This window comes from Zonotrichia albicollis, chromosome 3 (genome assembly GCF_047830755.1).
Source record: "Zonotrichia albicollis isolate bZonAlb1 chromosome 3, bZonAlb1.hap1, whole genome shotgun sequence".
NCBI lineage: Eukaryota > Metazoa > Chordata > Aves > Passeriformes > Passerellidae > Zonotrichia > Zonotrichia albicollis.
Window position 1 is genome coordinate 84,344,546 of NC_133821.1, and position 15,839 is coordinate 84,360,384.

The window sequence follows — 15,839 nt, forward strand, 5'->3', positions numbered from 1 at the left end:
AAAGCATTTTTACCCAGGAAAGGGAGTTGAACCCACTGTTTATTAAGGCTACATTTTCAAAGGTGACCAGAAAGTGAAAAACCTTTGATGTCAGCACCAATCAGATGTAGAACATGTCCCCCTTCTTTCTAACTTTTCAGAGCCTCTGGCCCAACAGGTGCAGTTCTTCATCCAGGAATGAGAATTATAACCTGGTCAATAAAGAGATTAAAGTTCAGTCCCCACCTGACAGCCATATCTGCTGTCGTCACCCTTGTGGCTTCACGTGTTTTGTTTTCATTTCTGGTATCATGCAAAAGCACTGACTCATTTTTCTTCTTCCTTGTATTTCATCTGCACCTTAGTAAAGGAAAAATTTATGTCTGGATACCTTTTTCTCCTCCTCAGATGAGACACTGGCTGTCACACCTATTTCCTTAGCTGTCATACATGAGTTCAGTCCACAGAGACTTCCTTGTGGCTTCGAGCTCCTGGTATGTCACAGGGGCATCTTCTGCAGTATCAATTATCTAACATTAGGGACAGCTGATACTGAGGGCTTCCTATGCTCTGTAAGGCAAATTATAGTCTGCTTGTGGTTTTATTCCCTATCACTAATATGAAGATGGATTTTTTTTTGCCCTCTCCAAGGAGAACAATGTCCTAAAAAGGCTCAGGAATGATCTAGTAAAATTACGTATAATGTTGTGTAGAAAGCTGTGTTGCACAATATCAAGCAGCTTAAACTGATGGATCAAATTGATGGATCAGCTCAGAGAGAGTGAAAGAAACCTGTCGGAGTCTTTGGCTTTGAATGATTACTGAACAGCACTCAAAAGGAGAAAGAAAAATGAACTGCTCAGAGTGATGGAAAAAATGAGCTCCCAAAACAACTGGAAAATATTTAAACATTACTCCTCAGTGTATTTGTGAGCAGTAGAAGCCAGCAAAAAGAAAAATAGCAAGGCACAATTACTGAATTGTGCTATGAATGATAATTCTCACATTCAAAGCTTCCATTTAATTGAAGTGCAGAAGGCTATTTTGCTATAGTGTGATTCTTTGAGGAACATGGTATTCTGTAGAAAATTGACATGTGACAGATAAATATTTGAAAAGAGATAACAATAATAATTTTTTTAAAAAACCAAAACTTAAATAAACTGTTTCTGTTTTGATGAATTCAGCTTGTAAGTCTGGAAAAAAAATTGAGACTCTGAGAAGTGGCCAGATGGAGAGATGAGGAAAAGCATCATAGAAAGCACAGTGGTGGTGTGAATTAATTTTGGGAAAGCAGTTGGAATTTTGCAGGCAGGGATGGCATCCTGTGTACATGAAAGCCTGTGGGCACAGCATGAGCTCCAGCAGTATGAAAATGATGGAGAGCTGAAACCATGGGAGAGATGAAGCAAAAAGGTGCACAGAGTTTCAGGTTGGAGCTCTCAAAAACCATGGCTCACTGAACCCCTTATGTCCTGAATACAATGTTTTGGCAGGGCAGGCACTACTGAAACATGTTGCAACCTGGACAGAAAGGATGACAAAATGCCACTGGTTCAATGGAAGTTACTGGAACAGCAGCATGTAATTTTACTACAGGAAATCCCCAGATTGTCATTCTGAAAGTAAATGGGTTATTTCTTAGCCTTACCTTTTTTGCAGATGAACTGAACATCTGTACCAGAAACAGTATTATTAATACTAAAAGAGACAATACATGATCCGTCTTCCAGTGGTGAGCTAAAAAGCAAGCATTTGAATAGAAAGTATGGACAAATAAGAAAGAAACAGGGAAAAAATACTGGTTTAGAAATACATCAAGTACTTCATAATGTCACCTTGTTGATGAGAGATGTTTGCTACATCTTTGTAGGGATGTCTTGGGAAAATTAAAAACTGAATTTAGAGATCCAACCTACCACAGTTTTGAAAAGCAAATTCCTTTGCCTAATGACAAAACAAAATGAAGGAACTGAGGAGGTTTAATACGTTGAAAAGAGAGTAGGAATAAAAGGTTCAAAGGATTCAGTACATTTTCTTGTTAGTGCTAAAAGAAGTCAGACCCTTTGCCCAAGAACATACTCCAAAGAACTAAATAAATATGTAAAAAGGAAACATTTTCCACTACCTACAAGGAGAGAAATTCTGGAGGAGATGGCTTATGCCAAATATTTTTCAACTCTTGATGCCTCAGCAGGCTTCTGGCAGCGTTTCTTAGACAAACAGAGGGTATGTTTGTGCACCTCCAACACCTCCTTTGGGACACACAGTTTCCCCCAATTGCCATTGGGTTATAGTTAGCACCAGAAGTGTTTCACCAAAAAATACAACCATTTTTCTCTGATGAGGGACATGCCAAGACCTGAACAGATGAAACTGTGAACTGGGAAACGCACTATAAGGCTAAGACCAATGTTTCCCAAATAACAGAAGTGCTGGGCCTTGACCTGAACGAGCTAAAAATAAATTTGAACGCCTTATAGTGGGTATATTTCTTAGAAGAGAAAAGAAGAAAGAAGGAAGAAAATGGACAGACAAGAAGGAAGGAGAGAAAAAACAAAGAAGAGAGAGGAACAGAAGGAAAGACAAAAATAATTATTTGGAATATAAGTAGGAAGGAATATAAGGAATATAAGTAACTTAGTACTAACCATAAGTGCTCCTATAAACTGTCTGTTTTGTTTTCTTGCAAAAGTCATTGAATGAAAATGACAAAACTTAATAAAGTGGTTCAATGAGTTAATTAAAGAAGACTTATTCTAAGACTATGCAAAAACCTCTCCTAAAAGTACTGTGAAAACATCTGAGCAGTCTCCAGAGAGACAAAGAAACTCTCAGTATCACCAAGCAGACAAAAAGACTACATTCTATATATCATGCCATATATAATATATGCACGTACATAATAGATACAATTTTAATAATATATATAAATATATCTGCCCTGTAGAATATATAATTAAAGGTTAATGGAATTTCTCTAATTATATCAGCATTTAGAAAATATTGTTACATTGCCAAAACAGGCACAACTAAAGTAGCTCCTCTCTAGAAGACAGAAGTGTAGGATGGAGTGAATTCAGATGAGTGATTTGATGTGGATTTCTCTATGCAGTTGTGGGAAAAGATGAAGTCTGAAGACAGGGTTTCATAAAATAAATTTATCTTTTAAGAAACTAATCTAGATTCTGAATGTCAGAAGAACTGCAACATAGAGTTTTCAAAAAATAAAGTGTTAATGCACAACCTGGTTTGGAAACAAAATTTAAGCCCAAATCAGTTTAATCGGCTTGATTGAAGTTTGAATGTTAAATGGGTTTTCTTGTTCAGTTCTATACATTTAACAATTCCATAATTGCTAAGGCTTTCACAGCATGTAAGAGATTTGGTATATCCATAATATACACCCACAAATTATCTCTCTGTATCAAATTAATTCAGCATATCAGAAGTATTGTTCTTTTTCCTACATTTCCTAAGACCATTGATTCAGTCCATAGGCAGAATGTCTCAGGAATGCGCAAACAATGGGTTTTGTGAACCAGAAGTATTGTAAAGAATAGAAGAGAAATAAAACCCAAGGGAAACAAACAAGTGATGCTCAGTACAATTTCTCCCCACACACCGATCAATGCCCAGCCCATCCCTGAGCAGTGATTGGCAGCTCCCAGCCAACTCCCCCCAGTTCATACACCAGGCATGACATTCCTTGGTATGGAATATCCCTTTGGCCAGTTTGGGACAGCTGTCCTGGCCATGCTCCCTCACAGGCTCCTGTGAACCTCCTCACTGGCAGAGCATGGGAAACTGAAAAGATCATGACTTTGGGTAAACACTACTTAGCAACAAGCAAAACTTCATTGAGTTGTTAACATTATTCTCATGCTAAATCCAAACTACAGCACTGCACCAGCTACTAAAGAAGAAAATTAATTCTATCCCAGCCAAAACCAGGACACTAGGTAATACAGCAGTATAGAACTGTCACAGCAGATTGGTGTATCATGACCTGCATGCTTATGGGCTGAGTCATAACTTTTGTAACCTTTTTATAGCCATGCAACATGATATTAATACAGTCAGGTTCAGCTTCAGGGTGAATAACCACTTGAAGGCAGTAAGAAGACGCAGGCAAAATAGGGAAATATCTAACTCTGAATGGTGGGCACTCCACAGCTCTCTTTATTTACAGTGCTACAGTGAACAAGTAAATAGATTTTAGGAAATAGTCAAAGTCATTATGTTTGCATGCAAAAATTAATCGAATGCTATGAACAAAATGCCATCTTTGGTACAGTCTTACTATAAGAAAAAGTCATTTTTACACATCACAGCACATATTGGGGCAGCTGTGGACACAAAAGTAAACAAAACACATTACTTTTTGGAAGTGAAAAAATAAAAATCTGTATTGATTTTTATTGAAATCTGTATCTGTGTTAGTATAAGCCAAGGACAGAAACCAGAACGGTAAAATCAAAGAAATGACTGCTTTTTGGTGTGTCCAACACCAATGAATCCACAAAAGGAATTTTTGCAGGAAATGTCTATGAAATGGCATACTTTTGTTAATGTTATCAGACAAAATCCTGATTACAAGAAAGATGCCTCTCTTATTGGAAAATGCAGGCCATCATACATCAATGGTTACCATTTGGCTGAGCTGATGTTAGGAGTTACATGATCTCAGTGCACCCTGGGAAATGTAATCCTTAAGTCCAAGAGAAAGCGTCTGAAGAAACATGAGACTTTAAAGATAACTGCCATGATGTATGGTAAAATAGTAACATTGCAGAGTTATAGAAATTACTGTTTAGCTAAGCCAAAATTTGAGTTTTGATTCAACAAGCTAAGGAAAAATATTTAAATATGTGAATGTCAAAACATTTCCATTTGATCAGATATATGAAAAATTAAATTTACTGAACAAAATGTTCTTAAATATTTCCATAGTCAATTTTTTTACTACAGTTAGCTTTGATAAATATGAATAGAGAAAGAATTCAAACTACTAGAATTTCTCATGACATAAACCTTGTCTTTTTTGCCAATACACATAAACTTTAAAAAGGGGGATTAGTTTGCATTTAATCAAGTTTATTCTCTTCATAGGTTTATCTTCTTCATTAAGATAAAATGTATCATCTAGTTTTGATATTTTTGCTGTTATTAGCAAAAAAAATGAACCTAAAAATAAGGAAACAAAAGAATTATGGAGAGCTTACTTTCAATAGGCAGGACCTGTTTTACCTGAATATTGTAAGTCAAAGTAAAATATTTTTTAAAAGGCATATGACAACAGAATATTTTTTAAAAGGCATATGACAACAGAACCAAGTTCTGTTCCAAAGGAAAAAAAAACCTTTCAATCTCCTGCCAGTAGTTGCACAATATTCTGATTTTGTCAAGTACTTATATTCTCGAGCTTATCAACATCTGTGCTAAAGCACGATGCAATGATAATTTCTTCCATCTCCAATTTATGCATTGTAATCACTTATGTAGATGTGGTGCATTTATTTGAATAAATTGTTAGAGTCTCTAGCTGGGGGATTTGGCTCTTAAAACTCTGCTTAAGGGAAAGACCAGTGAACTGGAAGTGGCTTATCTCCAGCTCAGTCTTGTGCCTTCAGATAAGCCTGGGGGCAACATGCCAGTGCTTAAGAGACCGTGTCCTACCGCAGTCCCTGATCTGCCTCTGCAACAGATGCAGGGCATGGGGACCAGCTTCCATGGCAGCAAAGACACAGGAACTGTTGATATGTTACCAACAGGGGATGCACCTGAGAATCATCACATAGGATTTAGAATGCCTCCCCTCAAAAGGTGGCAGGACCAGAAGCAAAACTCTAGTGCACCAACACCAATGCACACAGCGTGGGTATCGAACAGGAGGCGCAGGAAGCCGTCGTGCAGCAGGGATTTTGTGTTGTTGTGGCCATCATGGGAACATGGTGGGATGACTTGAATTACTGGACAGCCATAGTGGAGGGCTCTAAACTCTTCAGAAGATGCAGTCAATGAAGAGGAGGCACTTGGATAACGCTGTATTTTAGGAGTGTTGGGATTCATCACGAAATCAGAGTTCACAAAATCATAGTTTTGGATTCTCAGAGGAGGAAGTATGAGGAGCTAGCAGGAGTGCTCACTGAGCCATTGTCAATCATTTATGAACAATCCTGACTAACTGGAGAATCCCGAGTTTACTGGAGGTTAGCTCAATATCTTAGAGGTTTTTTCCAACCTAAATGTTTCTGTGACTATCAGCAACCAAAGCAGGGCATGGTGTGGAGCGCAGAGAGGATCTGGGACTCTCACCTTTGGACCTTTGGCAATTTGCTCTGAGCTTTCTAAACTGTTTGACTCAGCTGCTTGCTACAGACTATATAAATGAAGGTCCAAGTGAGAAGGCTCACTCTCCCTGAGGCAGCAGGGAAGACTTGAGGAGGGAAGAAAAAGGAGATAAAGAAAGAGCAGCAAGAGGGACCAGGGCTCACCATGGGCCCTGTGCAGCTCTTGCTGCTCTCCCTGCTGCTTAGCAGTGGTGTTCTCACACGTAAGTATTCTCTTTTATGTCAGTGATCTCTACTGCTTTATTTATGAGCCCAATAAAACAACAATATTGGAAAAAAAAAGTCAAAAGGACCAAGGCTTTTAGAATTAGAAAGGTGCAGCGTGGCAAAGATATAATTTCTTCCCTTCATGGGAATGGGCAGTCATAGGAGGATCCCATTGTAGGAAAGTCATTCATGTTGCCTGTTGGCTTTTGATTGAATGTATTTTGCAAGGCAAGGCATTAATTTGTGAGGCATTCACTGTTTTTCTGTAGCATTGTCTTTTTAAACCCTCGTGGAGCTACCATAGCTTGGAGATACCATGCAGACTTGGCCCAGCTGTTGCTAACCTATTTTGCAGCAAATGTGAAGAGAGAGAGCAGTACAGCAAATTGTATTGGCCGGCAATTTAAATGCAATTTTGTATTGAAGGGATGCAGTCATCAGAAAAAGAAGTAGGCCACTAGAGGATTTTTCCTAAGACCAGAAAAGACAACTGAGATCAATATGATGCTACGGACTGGGAGCTATCCTCGCTTCCCAAGAAGTGGCTTTTTAGAATACAGCTCGGTAGTGTTACCTAAGGCTTCAAGGAGCTTAAGGAGAAAAGTGAGTCTAGAGGTAATTATTCAGGTCTGGTTTTATACAAAGGTCTAATTCATCATATGGACATCTTTCTTGAACTAATGTTCTGTTCCTGACTGATGTTACACGAATGTATTGCTATACAATAAATCTTGTTTCTAATTGCTATTAATGATATTATTAATTTTATTTTCATAGCAATAGTAGTATTTCTGATGCTGTTGTTACTGTGACTAATGTTACAGTCTATTTCTATAGAGTGGTCTACTTAGAATTTCCAGAATGAAAATGTGGAAAGTGTGCAGAGAACATTGTAAAAAGTGCTGGCCTTCATGTGTGATATCCCAAAGAATGACATAGCATCCAATAAATGCCAAAAATTTAGTAGATTATGTTTAATTTAATTTAATTTTTTTTTTTAAATAGAGTCATATGGAACATATCTAAGACTGATTGGAGCAAATAATTCTTAACTTGAATAAGCTTCCAACCAGCATTCTTTTCCTCCAAGGAATAAACTCTCAATATCCAGAAAAGATTTCTTGGCAGAGAATTTTTGTATTAACCTTCAAAGTTGTCCCATTTTAAACATACAAAAAACCAGAGTATAGCCATTCATCCATTTTGCAGTATTTTTGTGTGGTCAAATGGACCAAAATTTAAAAGTAAAATGTGTTATATGGTACATTTTATCTGTCTTGATTTACAAACTTTTTTGCAAACAGCTTTTCCAGTTTTTAATGTTGTTTGTTTGGGTTGTTTACAGAAGAAGAATTGCCTGAAAGTGCAAATCCAGGATGTTCAAGTGAGTGATTTTTTGCATTTCCTTTTTTTATCTTAAGTCAGTATTTTGACTGAAAACATCTTTCAAAGCCTGAGTTTTCTTAATCTCTTCTTCTGAAATAACTTAAATGAAAGTGATGGTAATATTCTTAAGCCCTTCTTGCCATTTATTTTAAGTATTCAATTATCCATTAGGCTTGGTTCAAATAATTTTAAAACTTTCCTAAGACTGGACAAGCTGAGGTTAAGTTTCTGAACCTTCTTAAAGAAACTATTTTCTGTTGGGTTTGTGGGTTTGTTTTTCGGTTGGGTTTTTTTTATTTATTTCTTAATTGTCAGATGCAAATTCCTTGGCCTATAAATCCCTGGTTACCAAATGTGAAGATTTAACAGTGAGGTTAAGTACACTACACTTCCATGTGGACTGAATCTCACATTTTATTTACCTTTCACAGCTGCTGCTAAGCCCGCATAATTGCACATAGATTTCTAACTAAATACCTGTAGAATAAATCATCAACTCTGTCAGCAAGGACAGCAATTTTTTTAAACAAGCCAAGAGTCAGGAAATGCTGACTTTATGCACTATCTTTGTCATGAACTCTGACTGGTGCTGACTGCTCGGTTAGATACATAATGTTCCACCACAGGGTCAAAGTACTGGATGAGTTAGTTTGTTCTTAGTCTTCAGGGGCTTTTTTTCTCCCTTTGTTGGGTGCTTTAGCACCACCTCCAGGCAATTTGGTTTACTTCAGATGGCTGAACCCCCTGAAAGACTGCTGGGCTTCATTGCCAATTTCTTGTTTATTTTTTGAAAAAATTACTTATTTGTTATGTGTATGTCTAAGCTTATAATTTCTCTATTCCTTTTTTGTTGGTTTCTGTTTAAAAGCAGGATATGAAGCAATAATTTTCACTCTAGCAATATAGATACTGGCATTTCAAAATTTTTTGAGTGCAGTTAGAGACTAAGCCAAAAGTGACAGGATTAGTGATAAATCTTTTAATAGCAGCTAATTCTAGGGTTAAATAGATAATTTAATTTAGTTCTCAAATGTTTTCAAGATGCTGATTACTGTATGACGGTTAGTTATTATTGCAATAATTCTGTTTAGCAATTACATGAAAATAATCTCAGCTAAAGTATGTAAAGCTTATAAAAGTGATAGTGCAGTGAGGAAATGAGATTTATAGTATTAATTTGTTGTCCTCCCTGTGTATGAAATGGTGTGACATAAAGGGCAATGTTAACATTGCCATTGGCTTCTGATGTGACAAAGATTTGATAAAAGAAGATTAAGCTACACTTCTGCTAGCACAGGCAGGCAAAGTCATACAGATTTGATGGTGGGTATTTGGGTTTACACCAGCATTACCTATCTTTGTTTTTTCTATAAAAGTAAATCAGGACTGCATATAGTCAGGCAGTCACAAATAACCACAGAGGAGCAATTTAGGAAATTACCTTTCATTCAGGATCACAACAGAATCAGTTCCAGTGAGTTGCTCAGTCTGAACCAAGGGAACAATAATTTTTGCTTCAGATTGATCTAGACTGTTCCAACACAGACACTTCAAGTGCCTGATCATCATCTTTAGTTTGAAACAATGGCTGCAGTTTTAGTGGGAGTGATTTGTTATTGAGGATATTGTTCGGGTTATGTTACTAATTTCAGACACTAAAGTAATGTCTTGTATTTCTGTATTTGACATAGAGACTATTTTTTTCTTTATATTTGTATTAGCACTTTCATTCGTGCTTGCAGGGTTTAAAATTACAGAGGGTTGGTTTTGAGGGCAACAGGGAGAGGTTAAATACAGGTGGAATTCATTCTTTTTAGGAAGCCTATTAGGTTTTTGATAGAAAGAGAAACACCTCTGGAAATACTCCCTGCTGCAATAGCTCTTAATAGGTCATAATTTATGATGACCTATTCTGGATGTTTTCCGATTAACTAAAGCTTATGCCCATTAAAAATAATCTACCCTAGTAAAATTTTCTGATCTAATAAGTGAATTAGAGTAAATCATATTTCAGAGAGTCTGAAGCAGAAAGATTGTCCATAAATTCAGGTGAAATTGTATTGAGGAATGGTAGTTTTGGTGTGTTGGCTATTTCTATGGTTTTTGCTTTCAGTCTCAGTCATGTGACTGGTACAGCAGCCCCTTGTATTTGCATTATGATGGAAAAATCTGAGCTGAAAGGAATCTTTTTATTACCAATTTGAAAATTACAATTTTATTGGCTCAATTTAGAAGCCATAGGGTAGTTTTTAAACAGTTTCAGACTTCAAGTTTTCTCCTGTCTTTCTCATTTGCTTTTTGGGCATGATTTGAAGGACAGGTGGGGTCACACTGTCAGATCCTATCTGAGCAGTGGACCCCAAAATTTATGCTGCTCCCAGAAGTTTTGTCCTATGCTTCAGAAAGTATCCAACTGACATGAAGGCATCACTTCTCTGTCTGAAAGATATTCTGTATAAGGAAATAGTTGGAGCATGGGTCTTCAGGCTTCCTTTTTCTGGCATTTATTTTAGTTACACAACACTAAGCATGCACTGTAAGGATTACATATGCATATCCTACCCAGGTCATAAAACCACTCTTATTTTCCCAATTGCAGAGGATGCAACCAGATTTAAACCCCTGAGAAAATATGTTTACTCATATGAAGCAGAGACATCAAGTGGGATCACAGGAACAGCAGATTCTCGAAGTGGCTCAAAGATCACTTGCAAGGTAGGCAAAGAGGAGTAAATACACCCAGCTGGGGACTGTGTACTTAACAGCATGGGAGCTGGCAGCTGGGGAGCATCCTTCAATGATTTTACAAACAAGATCATCTTTTTGGAGGGCACATATTGAGAATCATGAAGACTAAGCCCCCCCTGTTCTAGACAGAGGCACTGAGGATGGCAAAAGTCCTTCATACCTCTGTGCCCGTGCATTTCAATCCCTGGCTGTACTTTTACATGAGAAAGGGGCAAGACCTGCTACTTCATTTTTCCTTAGCTCCCAGGCTCAGTCTACCAATTTCCATCAAACATTCTAGAAGTTGAATTAAAATAACTCATTGATGCCATGAAGATCACATGAGAGCCTGCTGATGGTAACTCAAGACAATATCAGGCCAGTAGGAGTAAAGGGAACCATAGGCCATTTAACTACCCAGTGTCACCTTATCTTGCCCAAAACTTTGTCAACATAATGTTGGTTTTGAGGTGGGTTTTTTTTTTTTTCCTGAAAAGGAGTAACCGTGAAAGATATTTTTATTTAGCACATACTGTTCTGATAAAGTCTAAACAAATTGATCAGTGTAATGACTCAAGTTTTCATACAGTGATAATACTCAAAACTCTCAGAAGCTAAGTTGCTCATTTAGTATGATGTCATGCTATTAGCCAAGCAAATACTTGCCCTCTTATCTCCTCCATGGAATTACCTTAAGCTGTTTAGAGCACTTTGGAGTCTTTCCCAACAGCTGGTAGCAGGGTGATCCTGACACTTTACAAATCCCAAGGAATTTTCAAAGCAGTAGCAGAGTGATCCTGGAAATGTGATAATGCTAAAAAGAATAACGTATAATATTTGTATTTTCAGGTTGAGCTGGAGGTACCCCAGCTATGCCGCTTCATTCTGAGGACAATGCATTGCTCCCTGAGGGAGACATTTGGTGTTGACACCGAGGGAAGGGCTATTCTGAAAAAGTCCAAGAACTCTGAGGACTTTGCAAATGCCATGTCAAAGTAAGCAGTGTCAATTATCAATACTTGGGACCTTAACATGGAACAGGCTGCAGTGTAAACAGTCCATCCTGATTATGTTTTTTCTAGGCATGGAACACATTTCATGATCACATGATAGGTTTGTAAGCTGGTTCCACAGCAGAACTATGCCTGATTCTCTGAAGAGTTTACATAGTTCTCATATGCCAGTAGGGAAGGGAATTTTACATAAAACATTTTTACCTGGAATGGTTTCTTAATTTCTGTCATCTACATCAGGAAGTTGTTGGGTAGTGGCTCAAAAGATTATTGCAAGTGTAATTATTATTACTTCTTGTAAGCACATTCTCAAATGGCTGCACTCAGCTGGTTTAAGATAATTTTCCTTTGCTAACAGACTGTGCAATAGAAAGGCATTTGAGACTGAAGTCCAGATTTCCAATCCCAGTCTGTGTAGCTAATCTTTTCCCTACCTATTTGCTTTTGTAAGTAATTTCTTCTACTCCCTCCACTCAGCTAGTCTCTAGTGCTTGTCAGTGCATATTTTAGTCATGCCACCTTCATGCTTTTTTCAGCGCCTCAGTAATTTTGTCTCACTAGTTATCGATCTCAAACCAACTAGAGACAGTGTTAAAATATGTTTTACAGAAAACAGTTAAAGTTTTCTTTAAAGACTCAGACTAGTAGTGAATTCTTTCCATCATTTCGTAGTTTATTGCAGTAGTTAATAATTATCCCAGTCTAAAAGTTTATCTCCTCTCTGCATTTATGCAACTCCAAATTTCAGCCATTGCTCTTGATATTTGCTTGCCCTTAGATGACATAATCTGGCGAAATCAAAATGTCCTTGGTTAGAATTTTGTTGCTTTAATAGTAGTACTTTCTGTTAGTAACTGCAGTGAATAGTAAATAGTGATAGACCAAGATAAACATGATGCTTTATCTCTAGCCCAGTAAGGTTATTGATAAAATGTTCTTCACTGTGTGGCTTTAATATGTTTTCATACTAATTTTGTTTTTCTGGGGGGCAGGAATGAGCTAAAATTCAGCATTCAGGATGGAACCAAAGTCAAGCTGTATCCTGAGAAGGATGAGCCTCTGAATATACTGAATCTCAAGAGAGGTATCATCTCAGCTCTCCTTGTGCCAACAGAAATGATGGAAAACATGAAAACAATTCCAATGGTAGGTCTTTTGAAAGCATTCACTTTATTGTGTTAACCAATGGAAAAAAGCTCACCTAGACAGAGTTATTCCCGAACATCATTTTCAAAAGCCCTGGACATTCAGATCAGAAAGGGTGCCTTGCAGGTAGATCAGAAAATGTCTGACAGCACAAGCAAAGGCATTGACTTCTTTCTTCTTTCCAGGATACTGTGTATGGAAAGTGTGACAGTGAAGTTGAATTCAAATCCAGAAAAGGGAATGTTGCAGAAGATATTTCAATTACCAGGTACCTGAAAGGCTGTGACAGCTTCAGTCCCATCAGAGATCATGTCAGCCCCATTGCCATTGTAAAAGGACTAGTAAGTATGCCATTAAAAATATATATAATATAACATTTTTCACACCAGAACTTAAAATGATAAATAACCACTACCATGGCTACTTTTATATTTATTTTTTGAAAACGTAGTTTTATTGCACCCTTCCTTTAGATCAGACTGCAGTATTGTTGGTTGTCAATAGAAAAAAACCAATGCAGAGCAAGAGTGTGATTACCTTCTTCAATGTTCTTCTCTATTTTAAAGGACAGCTTTTCATATATGGAGCTAGTCCTATTGATTATTCAATAATCTATCAGAGCATAGCCAAATTGGGTCAAAATTTTCAAAATTCCGATTTTATTTAAAACATATAGACCTCTAAAACTCTTAAAGTATGTGTAAGGTCCAGGAGGATAAGGATCTAGCTGCCCTGAAGTAAGTGGTTTGACAAAATGTTTGATCTGCCTGTTAATCCTCAATGATCAGATGCAGTTGCTTGCATGAACATGGTCAGATTTCTTTCTGATATGAAGGCATCTGTGCTTTTGAGTGTTTTAAATTAAAAAAAAAAAGTTTCATATAATGTGGAAAACACATTTTATAACTTCTGCCACTTCTACAGCTTTTTGTAGAAATCTTTAAAGTTTGTGTCATGAGACTGAACATCACAATTGTTACAAGGGACTGAACTACTCCAAAAATTACAAATTTGTTTTATGAAGGAGCCTTTATTGTAGGCAGCAGGGGATCAGTCATGAAGTAACTACTAACCCAAGCACCTCAATAAGGCCTGAGGGAACATTTCAGTGGGATTTTTGCCTGAGAAGAGACTTAAGTCCAAAGATTATTACTGGCACAATTTTGTCTTTTGTGATTCCAGTTATGCGCCTCCATTTCCAATATGTAACTGTTGATCTTACAGTAAAACTGTGTCAACCTTTAAAACCATGATTGCTTCCCATTCTACTCAGTAAGCTGTCAAACTGTTTATTTTACAGAGCACCCCATTATCTGCCCTTCTGAAGAGCACTCAGTTCTGTCATTACAATATTGATGCAAAGAAAAGGCACATAAGAGATGTTGTCTGCAGTGAAAAACACCTGTTTCTGCCTTCCTCATACAAGTAGGTTGCTCACTATTTATCATTAGCCTATATTTATAAATATCCATTTTAAATGGTGATGTATCACATTCTGCCCTGACTTCATCCCTAAATGGACATTTTGTTTTTAAGAAGGCAGGAGGCCTGTCAAGACCTTATAAAAGCACTTGGACTTAACTAAAGCACTAAATTTGTCTTTCTTTCCTAGAAATCGCTATGGTGTCATGACAGAGGTCAACCAGACTCTAAAGCTTGAAGATACCCCAAAGATCACTAACAAGAATTTTGATGGAGGTATAGCTGCAGTTCTCAATATTATAAATACAGAGACAAATACAAATACAGGGAACATTTTTTTGTGAATTTTTTTATAGTTAATTAATTAAAGATGAGGGGACCAAATAAACTCATCATTTTAAATGAAATTTTACCAACTTAGTAGGGAAAAGTTTGAGTATAAAATGAGAAAACCTGAGAAGTTTAAATACACCCCTAATTTTAAATAATCTTTGTGTTTTCATTTTAATTTTAAAATTATTCTTTAAAAATTAAAAATATATAATTTGCTTGAAAAGTAATTTTAATCTTATTGGAAATTAGTTAAATGAACCCTTTTTAGCGACCCATGATTTCTTAAGCATCTTTTCACTTCAGTGCCAAATGTAAACAATCCATTATTACTACATATTTTGTTCTGAAACATACTTTTCTGACCTGTTAATCCCAGTCATAAAATACTTCTTACAACATATATTTATTAAAATTTTAAAAAGAAAAATATGCTAATCTGAGAGGTGTTAAGGAATAATCTTCATTAAAATACAAAATAATGTATACAAATATTCAACTTTTGGGACAATTATATGAAATTCTACATCATTATTTTTGTAAACTGTTCAACAGTTTTTAAATAATGTACAGACTTTGTATTTATACTGAATGTATGACAGAAGATAAAAATTAACATAGCTCCCTGACAAAGACATAAAGAATGCATTTTTTTTCCAATTTCTAGATGCACTGGAAGAGAAGGGACTTGCACTGGAAAGAACAGATGCCAAACTGTCCAGGGAGGGTGATGCTGTTCTGAAAACCCTGCAGGAAATTCAGAAACTTGCAGCCTCCCAGGAGAACCAGCAGAGAGCAAGACTCTTTTACAGATTTGTTTCTGGGCTGAGGAGTTTGCATAACAGCACTCTTGGCCTTCTTGTACCAAAGATGATGGAAACCTCAAGGTGTGTTTGAGCAGTTCACAGTGCAAAAGCAATATACATCAATGCCACAGCAAAACCGTGCTATGGTTGACGATTTGCTGTAAATTGTTTTAAATTAGAGATGTATTGGATGTAATGAGTGTCTTTCAGAAAGATAAGTGTCATAAGAACTATACATTGAGGTAAATAAGGAAGGGAGCCTCAGGCCAACTGTGTGTGCCTGACACAATCCTTTGGATGTGTTTTTATAGCCAAATATCTTTCATGCAGCTTTGCTCAAAGACAATGGCTGTAATTCCAAACCCCCAAATGTAACTTATAGCACAGAACACAGTTTTGAGTGCGAGACTTCACATGGAAGAGTGCTACTGTTTGGTCTGACCCTGCCCTCCACTCCACACCCTTACTCT

The 15,839-nt window shown here is 36.9% G+C and overlaps 1 protein-coding gene across 1 annotated transcript in view; it reads left to right on the plus strand.

Moving 5' to 3' along the window:
* The first annotated feature begins 6,377 nt into the window (after positions 1-6,377).
* Positions 6,378-15,839, plus strand: part of APOB (apolipoprotein B) — a 35,598-nt gene continuing 26,136 nt past the window's right edge. The window contains 9 exon segments of the mRNA XM_005485102.4: positions 6,378-6,535; positions 7,885-7,923; positions 10,525-10,640; positions 11,502-11,647; positions 12,658-12,811; positions 12,997-13,152; positions 14,112-14,236; positions 14,424-14,509; positions 15,231-15,450. Of these exon segments, the coding sequence (XP_005485159.4) occupies positions 6,478-6,535; positions 7,885-7,923; positions 10,525-10,640; positions 11,502-11,647; positions 12,658-12,811; positions 12,997-13,152; positions 14,112-14,236; positions 14,424-14,509; positions 15,231-15,450 (1,100 nt within the window). The 5' untranslated portion in view covers positions 6,378-6,477.